Below are 21,162 nucleotides of genomic sequence, written 5' to 3'. Positions count from 1 at the left end.
GATTAGCAAAGGGATTAAAGAACAGAGAAGAAGTGAATTCATCAGTCGTGTCAATATTTGTATAGAAAGAAGGGATTTCTCCTTAGCTGCAAATATATGCAACAGATACCTCCATTGACAGAACATGTGCCAGCTTGGTAAAGGAAAGTGTATAATCACAGGGTAAACTTTCCACAGGTCTTTCCGTAGTCTGCGTGAGGTGTGCTATCTCACGTGATGACATTTACAGAAAAAAGCAACAAATAACACATACTCCTGCTAGGAGTTTGTTCTGGTAGAAGCACGAGGAATGTGTCCATTCCAGATTGGTCATGGTGTCTGCCAGTTACACCTTTTACTGTCGCCAGTCATGTGTACCCATGACATCACTGTTTGGCCTAGCATTACTTTTGCCTGGGCTGACTGGATCTTTTAAATACCCCTCTTAAACTCACAAATCAAATTACAACCTGATTGGAAAAGCTCCTTTAGATCTACCAACAACTATGCAGTGCAAGGGCCTATCTGATCTGCAAATTGATTTAGATAGTTTAGGTAGGTCTCAAGATAAAGCTGGTTAGACAGTGGCCGTTTCTTCTGGTTTAGTCCAAAGAAATTTTGTTTTTTTTGTACTCGCCAAAAAATCCTTTTCTCTGCAATCATTAAAGTACACAGCTGAATCCTCATTTAACGGAAGGGTTATACCGCTACCTGCAGGAGTAGGACGCTAGGCAGAAAACAACAAAGCAGAGCCCTGGGGGGCGGCCCCTGCTGGTGACTCAACCCTCTACTTCCTAGAAGCATCTCAGTTATTCACAAAGCAGTGGAAAAAGGCACAGACAACTCCAGAGGGGAGGGTGCTGTGTCCTTAAATGAACACAGAGAAAAGGATTTTATGGGGAGTACAAAAAAATCCTATTTCTTTCATTGAAGGACGTGCCAAAGCAGTGAGAACCGAGGGATGGGAAATCAATCGGATTAAGAAAAAAAGGCAAAAAATTGAGATGTTTCTAGAATGTGGGGGGGTTGAGCCACCTGCAGGGGCCGCCCCCAGGGCTGTGCTTTGTTGTTTTCTGCCTAGCATCCCACTCTTGCAGGTGGCGGTATAACCCTTTGCTTCAGCTGTGTCTTTCAATGAGCGAAAGAGAAACGCTTGATTCCCCCATCCTGTCCATTGGTTGCAGCCACTGTTCAGCTTAGATTTCCAGTCAATTGAAAAAACCTGAGGGGGGCAAAATCCAAAATTCGACCAGTGTATGACCAGCTTTACATAGTTTTGGTAAATCTAAAGTTGATTGTACAAAGATTGAATCTGTCTCTAAAGCCAGATTTGGGAGAAGGGTTTATAGGCCAGATCTATTATTTATTCTGTAGGGGAAAATACAGTTTTTGGGGTTTTTTATTCTCCATGGTACTACATGTTTGTTTATGTTTGGTGTATCAAACCACACCACAAAAATCTGTAATTGAAATGTGGTGCTGGCTGCCTCCATGAATGCAACGGTCCTATAGCTTCAGATGTCAAAATGCAAGGTAAATTAACTGAGGTAAATTAACTGAGATACAGAAAGGAGAGCAAGGCTCAGGTAGAGTCTTATTTCTCCCGAGCAGGATTCAGCATGATGTCATCTAATCTAACTCCTACAACAATCCAGTGCTTACCGTAGTGTCTCAGCAGTTCAGCTTTTGTTGGAAAGCCGAGGTATGGAGAAAGCCTGCGATGACTCAGACACAGGTACACAGCTGGAATGGCAGATGGCGCTGCCAGGTAGTACATATGTTAGGGGTCATTGCTTTAATAACAGATTTTTCTTTTCTCGGGTTAGGAGTGCAGCATACGTAATCCCAGTCAGAATATCTGATTTGCTATTTCTTTTGTGTTGCTGACAATTCTATGTAGGAAACTCTACGGACACATTTTCTATATGTTAAAGTATATTTTTTGATACTTTTCACACGGACTTTGTAGTTTTGTCTTCCGATTCGTCTGTTGTTTAGTAATCGCACCCTTGTATCTGCCACTGCATAAATATAGAGTGAGAATTAGAAGTAAACGCTAGTCTTCTATCCCCCATTGTCTCCCTCTCCCTCCTCCCACACCCCTTCCACCCACGCCAGCTCGATCAAGATGTTTGGGTGGCTTACTAATTAGGCACAATCTCACTAACCCGCAAACGAGCAGGAGAGCCAGCCAGATGATGCGTAATATTTGGGGAGCAGTGCACAGAGGCAGTGGGGAGTTACAGGATGAGATGCAATAGGATCTGCGGAACAGACCCAACAATCTGATAGGAATTGCCAAACCAGACTGAGAACCGAAATAGTTTGATAGGATCATTAAAAGCCATCTGAGGTTTTTTTAAGTGTTGAATGGAAAGAATAGTTTCATTTTATATACTTAAAAGTTGTCATTTGTTTTACTCAGCTTGTTTTGTATGTCACAAAATATGTTACTCTTTGACTGTTATTTCCTGTTTCCCCTTGTGACTTTGCAGCATGCATCTCTTAAGAGTCTCAACAAGTCCCACGGGACCTGGTTGGTACTTGCACTAAGCGTTTGAATCAGGTGGTTAATATGAGGTGTTTATACATTCATAGTCCTTCTGGTAAAAGTCAGTACGTATGAATATTGTGCAGCGTAAAGAACACATCCTTTTAGCAGGAACTAATCACATTTTTCTCTTGTAGTTTCAGTAACTGCCAATTAGAAATAGTCACCTGAGGGTTGCATGTGAACCTCTTAAAATGGAAGTGAACTATGCAAACTGTGCAAAAAAAAAAAAGGCATGCAAAGGACTTGTCACCAGCATTGCCTATGGCCTTATCTTTCACCCATGATTGACTTACCATGCCTTGTTCTGCACTGAGTCTCTGGGTGGAGGAGACTATCTTGGTATAAACAGGGTTTTTCCTCCTTTGATACTTCCACACAGAGAACTGCAGAGTAGTGACATCACCAAATCTCAGTCCATATCTTCTGAGACTAGCAGTCAGAGGCGGCAGTGCCTGAGATTTCACACAGCAGATACTGTTTTTACTGAGTTGATATTTTGTGTTATTGCACTGTTTATTTAAAATGCATATTTGATGTGTCTTAAATGTAGAGATTTGTAGATGGCTACTAAAATCATTTAGGGTGACCATACACTTATAGTCTTTTCTCACTCAGGCCACTGTTGGCATGGATGGGGGGAATCCCCCCCAGCCTATTGTATTCGGACAGTGGGCAGCAGGTGTGCTGCTGTCAGAATACCAGAGTAGGAACTACAGTTGCTGTTCGATCACAATTTCCTGGACCGGCTTCTTCAACAGAAGTCAATTGAAAGATTTAATTTTGTTGTTGGTTTTCCTGGGGGGGGGGGGGGATTCACACAGTAGTCACATATTTTGAGTGTGTGTCCCACTGTAGCCTCGCTGATTGTCCTTCGCCACTGTTCTAGGTCAGTGATTCAAAGTATTGCATGAAGAGGGTCAGCATGATAGCCATAGCCAGGCAACTAGCTTTTCCAAAAGGAAAGGCCAGAATTGGCAGCCTTCATGTTTCTGTCATGACAGCTTTAGTACAGCTTTGAAGTACAGCTGGCCATACACTAGTCATTTGTTCTCATTTAGTCCTGCAGGCCAAATGAGAAAAAAACACTCCATCCACAGCGTGGACAGAGGAATCTCCCCTGTCAGCTATTGTATCCTGACAGCTGGCGCCTGCAGCTGTCAAAATACCTAACCAGTAGCTGCAGCTGATCGGCTGACCATTTGAAAATTTGACTTTTGCAAAACAGAGTGGCACAGACAGGGCCATCCACAGTTCGAATTTCATCCAAGTTAGCTAGATATCAGCTACATGGGAAATTCACTGTTTTGACAGAGTTTGGTAGACCTGTGATGTGAGAAGAATCCGTAAAGCACAACCATTGTGTAGCAGTACAAATCCATAAGCAGAACCTGCATATGTAATGAGTAAATATGGGTCCCCTATGTACATTTCTAAATACAAACGGTACAGAACAACAAGGTTTTTAAATTGTTAACATACACCGATAAGGTCATTTACATCAAGTAAAATCATTTTGTATATATAAAAACAATAAAAAAGCAATATTTTTTTAACGTCTCATCAAGGTTGATGTTAAGAAAGCCTTTTGTGTATTAAGTCATTTGCATTTTATTACATATTTATTTTGCTTTTCCTCTGACTTTCAGGGAATCTGGCGGATACCTGTGGATGAGATAGATCGCCCCGGCAGTTTTGCTTCTCATATGAGCCGTTCCATCGTGCTCCTTCTGAACGTTCTGGCCCAACTCAAAGACTCCAACACGCTGCTGAAAATCTCTTGCATGCTACAGAGGACCCCCGATCAGGGGAAGTGAGTGTTAGCCTCCGAATATATCTCCCATTCATTTACTTTCTAATCATGCCTTTATTACTCTCAGAGATGCAGGACCAGCAGTTTTAATGCAGACGTTTATTAAAATATGCAGGCTGCATTGTAATTAGTTCCAATTCATCCTTAAAAGTAACAACTGAGGGACCAATAACCACTTGAAATGTTCAGAATGCCATTAGTGCACCATGGTTAATTCACTTGTGTCTAGGTATAAACAGCTGAACCCGCTGCTCTAATTATATCACATGAATTCCCGTCCTTATAAATCACATTCTAACATTATTTAACGAGACCATAGGCCCTCAGAAGAATTTCAAAAGTTGGATTTTGCATGCAAACGTGCATCATTTTTCTATCATTTTATACATAAGCTCTTTTTTGCATCTTCTGTATTTTATATGACCTAACAGAGTTGTAAAAGTATATCTAAAGCAATTTCTTTCATTTTGGTTAGCATAGGGAGGGTTAAAATGGCTGTCGGTATTTAATTTTGCCATTTGTGTCTCATTACAGAGGTTACTCTTCATTTCCTGTCCTTTATACTCAAAAGGAAGTGAGAGGATATCCTTCCTATGTGAGGGAAATTCCCTCTCAGACAGTGGCCATGGGAACAAGTTTCCCCATTGGAAGATTTCCCCTCTATTTCTTTCCTGGTGACAACTCCAAATTTTGGATTTACCCTCACTTTCTGGGCCCGTTCACACCCTCCGGTGTGTTAATTGCACAGTCCTGTGGAATGAACGCAATGAATTGCATAAACAAAGCCTCCTCGGGTTCTGGGGTGGGAGGGGACGTGGTGGTGCCATTTATTTAATTGGCACCGCAGACATGCCTCCCGTCCGCAGTGTGATCGCCTGCACTGAAATGCGCGGTACCGCAATGCCTTGCGTTCCAGTGCGGTGGGATTGCAAAAAATTGTGCATGCACTTGGCCCATGCGATCCAATATGTTCATCCCAGGGCACGATAAACGCACTGGATGGTGTGAAGGGGCTCTTATTCCTGGTGACATTGGCAATCGGGACACTTAGAGTGAATCTCCCTAAAGCACAGACTGCAAACAAAACAAAAACACCTGACAATCCTTCTAACCCTACATCACTCTATAAGTAACAAAAAAAAGTTTTGCCTTTAGTTTTACTTTACATTTTTCAGTGCCTTGGGACATGGTTTTTCATTGAGTTGTTAGTAATCCACTTTTTCGTGTATTTCTTCAGCAGGAATATTCGAAACAGTCCCTAAATCGGCTCGATACATTTCAGGTGCATCAAAAAAAGGTGTCCACATCCTGAGTATAAAAGCCTGTTCCCTGCCAGCATCTGTAGAAAGGGGACCTGTGCTCCCTGTGTGGAAGCAGTGGCCCCTCTGCAAATGTCCTACACAACCCCTTCTAAAATCAGAGCTAGAGCTCTCCAATCAGCAGGTAGTGTGAGCTTTGCTGATTGCACAGCTATTGGTCTGACTTAGCAGGGGGCGTGTTGGACCTCAGCAGAGACCCCTGCTTCCACACAGCGAGGCTCCTTCTCTGCAACGTATTGCTGGGACACAGGCTTTTCTTTTCTGGCTGCTGCTGCTTTCTAAAGAAAATGAACTGTAAAGGTGCCCATACACCTTACGATTATCGCACGAAAATTTTCGTCCGATGATTGAAACATCGTACGATTGTCGTACAGCGGCCCCATCCTGCCGCGATTATCGCAAGGTTCAATCAGCGGTAGTTAAAAAAAAAAACACCTGGACAAATTGCGCTAGTAGACCGCACGTATTTTCGTTTGCGCATGAACAGTGTTAATCGTACGACTTTTGACAGACGGAAATGCCACCAACCATGCAAAAATTGTACGGTCCACCAAAGTTTTCCAACATGCTTGAACGTCAAAAGTCGTACGATTGTACAGTACTGTCGGTCGGGCACTACATTCACACGTTACGATTGTCGTATAAAAAGTCGATCGCGTACGATTATCGTACGATAATCGTAAGGTGTATGGGCACCTTAAGACTTTGAACACATTTTTGATGCAACTGGAATGTATTTAGCTGAATCAAACTGAAAGTTCAATTGGGCTTTAAGAAAACAGTCATGTGCTCAGCCCAGCAATTATTACTACAGCAGTTTAGTATGGTTTCACAAGAGGTGTTTGAGAAAGTACAAGCAGCATTGTTTAGAAAACCAGTCTTCTGACTTCAAGGGAAGCAGAATTTTTCAGCAGTTTGGAGATTGTAGCCTGCAGCGGTTTGCTGTGGCATACAACACAGCTAGCTATACCCTCTACCCTTGGGTGCTGGTGTTAGGAGCAAAGGATCAGAACTCCTGTATTGAGGAAGAGCCTATTTACAATGTAATAAACAACTTAAACTTAAGTAAATAACGCTAAAGCATCAGAATACAGTATATTTTTCCTCTTCTTTATACTGTTGTCTGTGGTTGGTAAACATTCACAGATGTAATCAGCAAAATCGTGTTGATCAGCACGTGATTTTACAGATTGGAGATAATGCCTCAATTGATATACAGCTGCAACTGATCTCTACTTCCCCATCTCTACTTTGCCTTTTGTATGCCATGAGTCTTCTTCATATCTTTCTTACCACTCCATAAAACATAAGCATAGTTCATCCTTTTTATAGTCCCAATATATAATTTCAATATTTTTCACTAGATAATTAATGTTGCCAGGAGTTATTTGAATAATAAGACTGCTGTTTTTCATACTTTGGTAACAGTTCATGTGAATTCAGTTACATAAGGACTCATGCCTATGGGCATCCTTGTCAAATGCTTTTTGCTTTTCAAGAAAATGCTACATTTGACCTGCTTTGAATGCAGTTTAAATGCACATGCTGTGTCCAAAGAAATGCGACGCAACGCAAAGCACGTCGAACGGCCGTGTGGATTGCTGTATTAAAGTCAATGGGATTTTACTGATGTCTGTTTAACATTCGCTCCAGATGCACATCAAACTCAGGAAAACAACAGTTGTTGACATGAGCAATAACTCAAGTGTTCAATAGTTTTTCTTTAACATTACATGATTGCTGTAACATTAAAGTGGAGATAAGACTGAAGATGGAGGTCATTTGTACAACGTCTGTCTAATTGAATATGTTCAGTTGGGCTTTAAACTATCGCTAGGTATACTGTTGCTTTTTTTGATAGTCAGCTGCCACAATACTGCAGTTGAAGACTCCACACCTGACTGTAAGTGTAGAATTATGTCCAAGACAAAACTTTCTGGTACAGGCCCAAAATGTTATATACTCTGTTTTCTGAGTTTGTGCAGTAAAATAGCAGACAAAGGTAATTAGTATTGAACTTTGCATATTCTTTACTGAATCGTGTGCCTTTGTTGTCTCCTCTCAAATGATATCTGCTTTATTCCTTTGCTGAATCAACTCGGCACCTAACAAAATGCATAAACTGAATTAGGACAGATCAAATGCCTGTCCCAAATGTCAAATCTGTATGGACACACATCGACATATGTTTTAGGACCCATAATAGCTCTTTATAGGAATATCAGAGAATATGGAAATGACCCAACATAGGAAACTACTGGTCAGTCACTTATTCTGTGGTATACAGTTTTGTTGGAATCATTATGACATTCCGAGAGTGAATAATTGGTTGGGATCTAATAGAGTTGTACCTCTGTATAAACTTAAATGTGTGAACTGAAACTGCCTGAACAATGTTGACTGAATTTTATTTCCATGCTTGGAAAATGTAGATGTTGACCATCTCCATGATTTATTATTGCATTCCTTATAAGTTGTTTTTTTTCCTCTCCTTCTCTTACATGTATCATAAGGTGCTCATTGTTATGTCACTTATCTAAGGCCTGATTATAGATCAGATACATATAGATTATATGTATCTGAATGACGCCGACAACTACAGCAGCACACACAGTGCCTCTTCTTCATTGGCTGGTTTAGAAGATTCTTAAATGTCATCAGTGTATGCATCCTTGTAGGATCTGATTGCACGTGTATGTCTGCTTAAAGTAGGCCTTAAAGATTTGCTATCTTATTGGGAACATTTAGGAATGGTTATTGTATCTAAGCAATACCCTGAAAAATCTACCTAGCTTGAACTCCTCCTGAAAATAGCCTAGGCACTCATGTTGTATAGCCTCAAAGCTGTATACTGTTTCTGCAGTGTGATATTGTCTAAGGCACTGTTGCCTGTGACAGCTAGCCTCTTGAGATTTGGTGGTGTTACTCCTCTCTGGAGAGAGTACTTTTACCTGAGGATCTGGCTTGCAAGGGTTTCTTTGCTTCTGTTTCATTCATTGATGGGTGACTGGTTTCTGTAGCTCTCCTGCTGCTGCTTCCCTAGTATTACCCACTAGTCATCAGATCCCCAGTAATGAAGGCTCTGACATGAAGAAGCAAAGCCCTGCTCCTCAAAGATCCTTTGCTATATATGTTCCAAGATGGAGGCTCTCAAAGTTAGGACCACACTATACAGAGGGGCCTTGACTAGTGATGGGCTCGGGCGTGTTCGCAGCTCCACGTGCCGAGCCCGCCAGGAAGCTGGCAGCGCCGCAGCGCCAATCACAGGCACTGAGACATATCCCGATCTCTGCAGCTGCGGACCGGGATAATGTCTCAGTACCTGTGATTGGCACTGCGGCGCTGTCAGATTCCTGGCGGGCTCGGCACGTGGAGCTGCGAACACGTCCAAGCCCATCACTAGCCTTGACAAGGCAGTGTGGCTTCCATATATTTTGCAAACGTTGTGCAACTAAAACTTCTGGTTTTAGCCCCAATCATTAGACAGTGCAGTTGTTTTTTTGCAGGCTAGCTGGTAAGTGTGCTGGGAAACCTTTTGCTTTTGTTTTAAACACAGAGGCACAACATGGAAAAGGTATGGTAAGTCAAAATGGGGAAAAGATCAGCTTCATGGATCCTACAGGCATTACTGGTGACTATTCCTTTAGCTTCTGCTCGCTATGTTTGGGCACATCTTCCACAGTTCAGATCCTCTTTAAAGAGTTATTACAGAAACATTTGGCAGCTTTTCATTTGGGACTCCAACCTAATATAGGCTGAGCAGCACTTGTCTAGACTGATGATTTGACTGTCAGGAAACACCATATCTGATATAGGAAACCACAGCACTTAGGAATGCATTATAAAAGAGAGCATCCCCTCTAAGTGGCAGCATGCAGCCTTCTAACAATACACATAATATCATTAGCAGGATTTTTCTGTTTAGTATGGGAGTGCTGGCTGTTATCATTAGTCCCACAGCTGAAATGCCTCTATTTGCTTTCTCGATGTCCTGTACTGTTTCCAGGAAGTACATGCCTGATAATAAGAAAAATGTTCCCTCCTTTGCAGGAAGTATTTGCGGGATGCGGATCGGCAGGTTCTGGCAAAGAAAGCTTTCCTTTTCACCGTGAAAGTGTTGGAGGACACACTGAGTGACCTGACTGGGGTAAGAAGGAGATGGCGCTTCTCATCAAGTTTTTCTGCATTTTTTTTGCAGTGCTTCTCTGTTTTTGCAAATGAAGCCAAGCCTAAAATCCAAAGTACGCAGTACTAAAAGTATTTGCTATGTATCCGCATTAGCTATAGCTGTAACCCTTGACATGCTATGTGTTACTGCTGATCAGCTTATGCAAATATGGATATATGCAGGTATCTAGGTTTCTGTTTTGGATGAATATGTTCTTTTAACTATTTAAGGTCCAGCAGCAGTAGATGAACGTTTTGATAATCTGTACCTTTCTATATAAGGATGTCGATGTACTCTTGTGATGCAGATGCCATGAGCTCATAAATGCATGTGTGTACCCATGTGCATGGTATCCTTGCAGTGACCAGACTACTGCTAGTAGCCATAGTCACAGAGAAGGGGCTAGGTGTTAACAATCTCATAGGTGGTGATCACTGTCACCTGAGAATGATTGTTTGACAAAGTATTTTTCCGTAAACATTCTCCTAAAGTAAGGGATTTATTCATGTGGATCTACGGTACCACAAAGGACTGCTTGAATAGAATTCTCCACCTTCCCTGCATGTGAAGTGCTATGGGGATAATTACACTTAATTCTATGTGAGCATTCAAACGTAATCAATAGTCTGTGCTGCATGCTGGGAAATATGTGCCCAACAAGGTTCTTTAGCTGCCTTTGCGAAGAATTTGTCTCGGCTTTTTGTGTGTTACTGTTCCTTTGGAAGCAAAGGACTGCCTCCAGATGAGTCTGTTCTCTGTTTGTGCACTATGTGTCCCATAGCAGGGAAGTCAGATAGTTTAGAGTTAGGGGCCACACTTGACACAGCAGTTTGGCTTCTTTGTGTATTTGCAAATGTATGCAACAAAGACCTGATTATTTTTTTCTTTTTGTTTCTGGCCAGCTTGAAAGTGTGCCAGGGACCATTTGTATATTGACCTGCCCATCTGCATCTTTTCATTTTTTGCTAATTTCAATCAGATCACAGCAGTTGCCATTGGTAACTTAGATTTCATGCAAAGATCTCAGCAAAGTAAATGAGCATGCTTTGTGTCTCAAAAATGGTTTTCACATGTTAACACTGACTTTTAGTCTAATAACATACTACCAGGGGTGCGTCGTACCTTTCCAAGAGCAATTTGGCAACCAATCCCTGGCCAGAATGAGCAAAGCACGCTTTCACTATCGATTCCTCACAGGCGGAGTGCATTTGGTATCACTCCGCCTGTGACAGGAGCCAGCGCTAGAGGAAGCATCGGCTCATGCGGCTCTGCTCTCTCCGCTGCCACCTCGCTTCCTCTAGCGCTGGCATCTCCGATTCTCTGCCGCGGCTCTTCAAGTTTCCCCTTCTGCCACCACCGACCCTGGGAAAGGTCACAACTAGGTCTTATTTTCGGGGTAGGTCTCCTATTTTAAGAATTCCCCAAAATAGTACTAAGTCTTATTTTCAGGGTAGGTCTTATTTTCGGGGAAACAGGGTACCTGCATACTGACCTACCTACTTGTTAAATACTGTATGTTCTTAGATGTATAATATGGCATTTTATTTTACTGTCAGGGGAAAAAGTTGCTAAACTACTTGTGTATACATTACTAATATTGCACTGTATCTATTGCTGCTAATCTGAGTGCCTTTTCTACAGGATTGCCAGACTTCGGACCCCAGTTCATTCCTTACAACTTCCATGACAACAGACGTGTCAGGCCGGCCCACATCAGAGGACCGGAAAGATGTACCACCCAGGAAGAACTTGGTTCTGGGAGAAGGGGTGACTGCTGGCCCAGAGAATGGAGGCAAAGAAACAGTTCAGGGTCCTGCTACTCAGGCCATGGAAACTGGGGAAGCCAGGATTGTAAAAGAGCCATTGAAGGCTCAGTCTTCTGATCCTATGGACCATGATGGACACTTCTGCAATGCCGAGAAATTTGCAGACCTTTTCAGAAAGGACTCCACTAAGGCTCATAAGGAGAAAGGACCTGAGGGATCAGAGTTATCACTAGAAGATCTTAGCATCAGTTCAAAGCATCATCTGCCTGCAGGAAGCAAGGGCTCTGGACAGCAAACACAGCAAACAGAGGATGCACCACACCGAGCCAGCCGCAAGAGAAAGCTGCTGGACGACACAGAGGACAGTAAAAACTTACTTCTGGAGGCCTACAGAGTTTGGCAGCAAGGTCAAAAAGTAACAGCATACGACTTGGCCAAGATTGAAAATATCATGTGTAAAACGTATATGCTAATAAAACAGGTGAGAAATGTATTCATTATGAACTGTTCTAGGGCATTATGTGCACAGCATAGCATTAGGAGCACAACTCTAGATATGGTCTGCGTGCTGTTCCATGTAAGTACAACAATCTGCTCAAACAATTGTTACTTTAGCATGCGTGTTAAATCAGAGGTGGATTCTCCATTTTTTATAATTAATATTTCTCACAAATAAGATAGTTGCATGCATTTCCTGGAGCACCAGAGAACAAGAGCTGCCAGCATGCTTAACCGCTTGAAGACCAGATATTTAGACCCCCTTCCTGGCCAGGCCATTTTTCAGTGTTCAGTACTTTGACTGACATTTATTCCGTCATGCAACGCTGTACTGAAATTAATTTTATACCATTTTTGGGGGGAAAGTGTCGCAGGGGGACGGAGCCGGCGGGAAGTTTGAAAGTGGAAAAAAATATATATTTAAATAAAATAAGGAAAAAAAAAAATAAAATCATACCGCCAGTAAAACGTGCGTTTCACTGAACGGAAAAACGTGCTAAAAAACGCAAAAAAAAAACGAGCAGAAAAAATAGGCCCAGGTGTGAACCCAGCCTAAATGTCACCTAAGCAGGTATGCTGACTCTCCTGCTTAGTAATATAGACAGACACGAGTGAAAATACAACTTTGTATATAATACAGCCATCAAAAGGTGGCAAATATTCCACATAAAAAGTAAGATGAAAATGACTTCCATGTTTACAATAATTCCTTGCTGAAACTCATTGGTGAAGAAAATTGCAAAAGCCCCTGATTAAAATATGTATTTGCATATAAAAATATTTGAAATGAAATGATTGTCTCTTACAGACAGTTCTGTTTTTGCAGTGCAAGCTGTCTTAGTAATGAGCTCATTGTGGATTAGACTATTGCTATCCCAGAGGAGTTACCCTCACATAGCACCTCATAATAATAGCTTAGGTGACGCCCATTTAGTATATAGGAGGTAATCAGCAAGAAAAGACATTACCCTGAAGCATTGGTAAATGCCATATTTGAAAAAGCCATCAATCCTTTTATCTGTTACTCGTTAAATGTGTCCCTTTGAATGAAGCAATGCAAAAAGACTCATCAGTAGATGATTAAAAAGCAACCAATCAGTCCCCAGCTCTTCTTCTTCTTTTTTTTTTTTTTTTTACAGAAAGAATTGGAAAGCAGAAAATGTATGTGTTTCTGTGACCTACTAGGGTAGAAAATAGGACAATTAGACTAATATGAGGAGGTGGGATCTGTTGAAATTAAGTTTAAAGGATCAGTGCGCCCAAAATGTATATTTTAGCTGTAGGTGCAGCTCTGTGGCTTGAGTCGGCCCCCCAGGTTCTTGTGAGTTTTGGATACTCCAAAAACAAGATCTCCTGGTGATCTTTCCTGACTATGTTGCCACCTGTCTGAGGCTAGGTCCACACCTAAGCGATTGCACTGGTGAGCTGTTTTCGCGCGGCTGTCGCGCATTTTTGTTTGGGCGATCTTGCTTTGAAAACCGCTCGGTTTTCAGTGCATAGAGATGTCTAGGAGACTCAAATCACGCGACAACCGCCCCAAAATAGCTCCTGAGGCTAGGTTCACACCTGGGCGACTGAGCCGGCAAGCGTTTTTGTTTGCGCAACTGTTCTTTGAAATCAGTGCGGTTTTCCTTGCATAGAGATGTCTATGGGACCCAAAACGTGTGACAACCGCCCGAAAATAGCTCCTGCACCTTTTTGCGTGACAGGTGATTTCGGCCACGCGACAAACCGCAAAGGTGTGAACAGCCTCCATCGACTTCAATGCGAATCTGTGTTTTGCACTCTATCGCATGACTAATCGCCTAGGAGTGAACCTAGCCTTAGCCTTTTTGGCGCAGCAAGCAATTTCTAACACGCAACAAATGGCAAAGGTGTGAACTGTTTCCATATCGTTTTTGTTTCTATATCGTTTTGTGCGATATCGCGCAGATAAATCACTTAGGTGTGAACCTAGCCCGAGGCTAGGTTCACACCTGGGCGACTCCTCACCGCGCGGCAAATGTGCACAAAACTGCACGGTCACGGAGTCGCCCACAGCAGGCGATGGCACTGTGGGTGCCATTATTTTCTAATTGCACCCCATTCACACTGGGCGGAGTTTCCCGGCGCATTTCCGCCCGTGCAAGCGAACACTTCCTGCTGTATCCCCTATAACGGTTCTAGTCAAGTTTGATACTTGATACTTTGAGGCCTCAGGTGCAGCTCCTGGCATCACCATAGGGCCGGGCCACACATAATATTTAGTGAATATAACACTACAGAGACTGCAGACGTGACAGGAGATGGTCAGAGACTACGGGCATGCTGCAAAAGGTGGTTGAAGACCGTGCACATGCTGCAGGTGATGGTGAAAGATAACAAACATTCTACAGGAGTTATTGGAGACTGGGGACATGCTTATAATAAAATAACATAGAAAGAGAATGGATGAGCAGCACAGAAAAAAGTCTGTGAAGGTTCTCATTCACCCAGGTCATGGTATATCTGTAAAAAATAAGTCAAGGCAACTGGATGTCTTCAAGAAAAAAATACAGCGAGTCCAGTTGCCTTGACTTATTTTTTACAGATAGCACAGAAAAAAGTAAGATAGTGTGAAAGAAATAAACCAAGTCATTTCAAGTGATATTACAGTCAGAAGGTTTGTAGGCTGTTTCAAATGCTGATGAAATCACTTACAATGGATTCTGTTCCTTGATGTTTAACAGTTTTAGTTTCTGCTTCTGTTAAGCAGAAGTTTAGCTTCTGTTTGGGCAATAAAGGGGCAGCAGCACACTGATGTGGGTAGCTCTGGCCTTTCTTTTAAGCTGGCCATACACCTTTAGATTGTCTGTCTGCAGATTTTCTATGGTCAGATAGAAATGGTGCAACAGATTCCACCATCTACACTAAACTGTGTGGATGGAGGAATCTCCACCTGGGCCAAGCTTCAGTATCTTGCTAGTCAGCCCCGCTGGCTCCTAAAATACCTAAACAATGCTTGCATCCAATCAGATTGTTCGGGTATTTTGAGCCCTCCTTCTTCCTGTGAGGGCAGTGCTGTGAAAACCTTTATTATAAGCTGAATGTATTTAGAGTGAATGAGGCGTCAGTGAATTCTGGGAAATTGCCACGCAGAAATGATCTCAGAAAACCCATTGAACTTGACATTTGCCAGCATATAGTTTTCCTTGCAGATGTTCTCAGACCTTTGAGCAGTTCCCTCACGTTAAGGAATTTTATTTGCATCATCCAACTAACCTAAACACCCTTAAGGTCCCCACACACCTTACGATGATCGCGGGAAATCCCACGATCGTACGATTATCGTAAGGTGTGTGGAAGCCGTGCGACCTCTACTACTGTAAGTTAGATAGTCCATGGTCCCATCACACTCCTGACCGCGTGAATCCCTTCAAGAATTGGGTGCTGCGGTAGTCAACGGGTGGCAGCCGTAACAATCGTGAGCTAAAGCACATGTTTTACCTGATGAAGGGGATCCTTTCTGACCCTGAAACATTTGTTGTTTTTTTCCACGATGCACGTCAATAAATAGACGTATTTTGCAAATTTGGAGTGCCGGTGTCTCTGCTTTAGCCCTACTACTGTAAGGTCGCACGACTTTTATCTTACGGACATGTTTCAAAACCCGCCGAGCATCGTACGATGTTCGGCGGGTGTGTAGCATGTTCGTGAGATAAAAGCCGGACGGGCCAGTGTGCGCAAGCGCACACTGCCCGTTCGGCATTGCGGTCATCGCAAGCCCGCCCCTCGGGGCGTGGCTTGCCATCATCGCAAGTACGATCTGTACTGGGGATCTGGTATGATTTTCAATAAATTTTTCATCGCAAGTACGATCTGCCTATGCAAGATGGGCAGATCGTACGGTTTTTTTTTAGTACCTTACAACCATCACAAGACAAAAGTCTTGCGATGGTTGTAAGGTGTGTGCCCAGCCTAAAGCAAATTTGCGTGGAACAACAGTCTGAATCCACTCCAGAACCGTGTACAAAACTGCTACATCCTCAACCCAGAACACTTCCAGCTGTTATTGCTGCAAAAAGGTGGTTCTACAGAATTCTGGAATGTGAGCATTAAACACTTCTGCAGACAGTTTCAACACAGAACCGGGTCACCTCATTTTAGCTTTCACTGCTTTGAAAGAAAATCCTGACAAAGAACACAATTTTCATTCTAAAGACAGAACTGCTCAAGGGTTTGAAAACTTTTGCAAGGGAGTGCGCGTGGATAAATAGAGTTGAATGTTTGTTTCTAAATGCTCAGCGCTTATAAAAGCTGAATATGGTGGAGACCATGCAGCTGGTAAAACCGCTTTAAGCTGGCCATACACTTTACAATTATCTGCAGATTTTCTGTGGTCAGATGGAAAAGGTGCAACAGATTCCTCCATCTACACTTAACTGTGGCCCAGGTGGAGATTACTCCATCCACAAAGCTAAGTGTAGATGGAGGAATCTGTTGCACCTTTTCCATCTGACCACAGAAAATCTGCAGATAATTGTAAGGTGTAGGGGCAGCTTTAGTTAGAGTGTGTAGTGTGCGCATGTTGGGTCTGAACTGAACTATCTTTTACAGACAGCTCCATATCATTGTCTTATTCCAGTGAGTTTTGTAGTTTCTCACTTTCCATGCCTACATAGTGGCTGCATTCTGTGGACAGGAGAAGCTGTATTTTATGGTAGAGAAGCTGATTCTTGCTTCTGGTTTGACCAACTGCAATGCTTCCATTCAGGTTTACATTTCTGCTTAAAATGTATTTGAAATTGTAATATAGACACTCTTAAATCCGTTTGTGTGTATCACGGTTAGTTATAGTCATGTGTTGCTGGAACACCTATTTACTATGTTTACAAGTCAAAGGTTATCCTTAGAGAGATAAACTTCCCTGGGGATCTGGTATTATTTTCATTAAGTTATCCCGGCAAGCGGCTTTTGTTTTGTGGTTGTGTGTATATTTTATTGGTATCTAAGTTACCACATCGTTTTACCTAAAGTTTGACCTTTTTTACAGACTCGCATTATTGCTCTGTGGGACGGGCTGGAGCATCATTCAAATCACTGGCACTTCAATTGCATCATAAGATCCTCTGGTTCTTGTGCATAGATATCCTTACAATCTGATTTTGGAATTTGACATTAATATACAGCATTTATAGAGGTCTCTATATGTATTAAACAAATATGGCTGCCCTATGTGCATACAGTATATCATTCAAAACAGTACAGTCAAACTTTTTCAATTATTGCTACACATTGGGAAGGCTTTCTACATTAGACTTGTTTATATATTCTAAGAAGATTAAAGATTCCCTATAAGAGAATGTGGGTAGCAATTAGCAGAGCCCTCTACTGCTATCATTGTCAATAGATTGCAGATGTGCCTGTGTGTAACAATTACTAGAGTTCTTAAGGTTTTATTAGTTTTCAGGCTGTTGCTGTAGTAACATGACTGTTTTTATTGACTTTGTTGTTTTGTCTTGCAGGTGGATGAAGGTGCTGCATTAGAGCAAGCCATTAAATTCTGCCAACTTCAGATGGGAGCAGCCGCACAGAAGCAGGTAGGTGCTCTGAGGTAGAAAGTAGTGGGTTGGCAAGAGTTTCTTAGTACATATAATAATCAGTTTCCAATTTGTATCTCCTCTGTGGGATATAGGCGATTGCATCTGTCATGAGAATACCTCATATACCTACTGCACTGAGCAGCACTAATAGTATCTAATGAGAACTGGCACAGAGTACTTGACTCCTCCATGTGTAAACCAGTGCTTTTTGACATATGTGCCATCAATAAGGATACAGTGTAATCACTCTAAAGGAACTAGTGAGTTGGTGTGGTGATCTTTAAAAATAAGATACATAGGTAGGAGGTTAAAATGAACCCACAGGGAAATCTTAAATGGTAAAATCTAGCCTGCATGGTTTTATAAAATGAGAGAGGTAGAGAGCTGTTTTCTGTAAGAAGCATATTACTGCATCCCTCTGGTGCCTAGTCTGTTGACCAATTCGGAGACATTGGATCACTGGCGGAACACCTGTTTGGGGTCCCATGATTTCAGCTGGTGGCCCTGCCTCTTGGGATTACACACACATGCACTACCCCGGTAACTGCCAAGGCGCCAACTTTTTTATACGGGGATGGAGTGGGGGGCCCTTCATGGTTTCTTGCATCAGGGCCCTGAGGTTTCTAGTTATGCCTTTGCATTGGATTTTGTGAGAATAATGGTCGGGAGGCTAGTCAGGCAGGACTGCTAACAGGCTGAATACGCCTTAAAGTACTGTAGAAGTGTCCGCTCTCAACTCATCCAGTTCCCCATATGAACTTTTGTGCCCGTTCAAGTTGTAGCACTGCAGGTCTCATAGATCTAAAAACTACCGTAGCAACTCTGTTCCCTTCTCCTGGCCAATTACAAAACAGAGCCTGGTTTGCTTTGTGACTAGCCAGAAGAAAAAGGGATTTGCTGGGAGAAGAGGCCAGTACTAAATATGGCAGGTGGAGTTGTGCCTAAAGTTAGGCTTTTAGACCCTCAAGCATGCAACCAGTGTCTTGGCTATTTGATCAAAATGTCCCCATTGGAAGGTTTCCCATCTATTCCTGTTCTGGTGACAACCCAAAATTTGGGATTTTCTCCCTATCACGGACACAGACCGCAATAATAACCTGACATGGTTTATAACCCTCCCTTCCTCTATCCAAAACTTAAAAAAGGTTTGTCTTCAGTTCTACTTTAAGGAAAATAATGATTTGACTAGAGAATTCTTATTTATCAGTTTCTAGTCAGTCTTTCTATCTTGTGCGGGGTTGAATCAATTACAATGAGCAATTCAGACACACCATGTGTAATGACATCAAAGAGTGTATTAGATGACCATTAAAGGATGCTTACAAGAAAAATGATAATCTTCTTTTTTTTTGGCAAGCTTTTGTGAATTAGCAAGGAAGGGTCACCATATCCCACTCAGGGGGTCACGCTGTTACTTGCATTACTTGGCAGACTAGAATGTGAGCAGGAAAATGCTGTTCACATTATTATTCATATTATGACTTGTATAAGCATGTGGCAATGCATGTGAAATCATTAATTGCAGCGCGGTGCCCCAAGTTTGGTGGGAGCTGCTGCTGTGTTGTAAAGTAGTCACTGCTCCAAGCTCGCTCCCGTGATGGACTACAATCTCACTACAAATTAGTCAACTAAACATGAGCTTGTAGTCCATCACCACAATTATAGCCATGTGACAGATAGATTACGACCCCTACTGTGCCGCCAGCAGCACGCATTACCGGTCACTTTGTGTTAACACTTGTAGTTGGATTTCTTAGTTGATCGCCCATGCGTGCTTTCCCCTTGATTGCCACTGCCAGGCTGGAATAGCGCTTTGTTTGTTTGGCTCCCTGGGAGCAGGAAGAGAGTGACCCGTAAACTGCTCTATGCTCCTTCAGATTCCAAAGGAGGCAATTGCTGACTCTTCTCTGATCCTCAGCATCAAGTCCTAGTGAACAGGCAAGTTAGCAGTGTCAGGGACACTGGAATTACAGAATGGATAGGGAGCTTGCACTAAATGTTATGTGAACACCTACAAATGTGTATAAGTTATTCCTGACCTCTGCATTGTGTGTTATGTACTACTGGCACCTGCATTTAATGTAAGAAGCTACTGACCCCTGCACTCTACATCACTTAATCCTGACACCTCCACATTGTATTACATACTTTTGACCTATGAGCTCTGCATTAGATATAATTGACTTCTGATCCCTGCTTTACTCCTGACCCCTACACTCTTCTTTACATACTGCTAACCTCTGAACCTTTCATTTTGCCTGACCCCTGCATTCTCCTTTACTACTGACCTGTGAATCCTTCATTGTGCCTCACCCCTGCACTCTCCTTTACTACTGACCTGTGAATCCTTCATTGTGCCTCACCCCTGCACTCTCCTTTACTACTGACCTGTGAATCCTTCATTGTGCCTCACCCCTGCACTCTCCTTTACATACTACTGATCTCTGAATCTTTCAGTATGCCTGACCCCAGCACTCTCCTTTACATATTACTGACCTGAGTTAGTAATATGAGAATAATATGAGTAATATTAAACCAGAGTTAAAGGAGAACTATGGGGTTAAGGCTTTTCCCCATAGTTCTCCTTAGGGTAACGGGAGGACACAAACTAGCGTCCTCCCGTCACCCTAGGCTCAACTATCTGGTGTATTAGGTGAACCCTGATTTTGCCATCTGGAAGTATATTTCACTATAGACCCAGGAAATGCTCTTGTATCCGGTGTATTAGGTGAACCCTGATTTTGCCATCTGGGGGTATATTTCACTATAGACCCAGGAAATGCTCTTCTGATATCTGGTATATCAGTGAGAGCTCGATGTGGCTTGTGGTTTGCTGGGTTCGCGCCATTTGTAACAGAGATGTTTACCATTTCCTTAGTGATAGCACTGTTATGAAATGGCAGAAAGGCTGTGAGGTTTTTGGTTATGGGAGCAAAGCATTTCTTACATCTTTAATCAGTTATGATCTTGTCAAAAGCTGCTAAGCCAGCAGTATAGAATTGCCCAATGTCATCGTTGCATCCCCTGGTATTCATTCTTTTCAACCAATTCTAAATCCGATTTCAGTGGTCCAATTACACTAAGCTGCTTTAAGCAGATTCCTGATGTCTTTCATAAATCTTTGCATTAGGTGTAATAATCACATTAAAATGGTATGAATTCCTCATGGTTCCTGTACCTATGCAATCTATACTTCACTTGGATGAAACAGCGGTACAGATCATTTGTTCCATGGTCTTATGGACTTTTTTTTATCTTCCCCCTCTGCTGTCATTGATTTGTGCCTGTTTGTGCTTCTGTGCACACTCTGTTGCTGTCACAGAATGTGCAGTGTGAATGAAGCCACCTATATGTTATACTAAGAGGGACTCTGCACAATACACATTCTTCTATGTTTATAGAGAACTGGGTTTCCCTGTTGCCATGGCGCCCTCTGTCTTATAATAAAAGGCTCTCCTCCTGCCCTGGCTTCTGAAATCTATCTCTTCACCATCCAAGGACGAAATG

At 42.4% G+C, this 21,162-nt stretch overlaps 1 protein-coding gene across 1 annotated transcript in view; it reads left to right on the top strand.

Annotated features, from left to right (window-relative positions):
* CABIN1 (calcineurin binding protein 1) overlaps positions 1-21,162 on the top strand; it is a 160,136-nt gene that overhangs the window by 131,017 nt on the left and 7,957 nt on the right. Inside the window, exons 31-34 of the mRNA XM_018565909.1 lie at positions 4,180-4,343; positions 9,713-9,809; positions 11,472-12,077; positions 17,578-17,652. Coding sequence (XP_018421411.1) covers positions 4,180-4,343; positions 9,713-9,809; positions 11,472-12,077; positions 17,578-17,652 — 942 coding nt within the window. The remainder of the gene's footprint in view (positions 1-4,179; positions 4,344-9,712; positions 9,810-11,471; positions 12,078-17,577; positions 17,653-21,162) is intronic.

The sequence above is a fragment of the Nanorana parkeri genome, unplaced genomic scaffold (genome assembly GCF_000935625.1).
Source record: "Nanorana parkeri isolate BGI_ZX_2015 unplaced genomic scaffold, ASM93562v1 scaffold899, whole genome shotgun sequence".
NCBI classification, from domain to species: Eukaryota; Metazoa; Chordata; class Amphibia; order Anura; family Dicroglossidae; genus Nanorana; species Nanorana parkeri.
The sequence above is the reverse complement of the archived record's forward strand: the minus strand, read 5'-3'. Positions and strand labels throughout refer to the sequence as shown.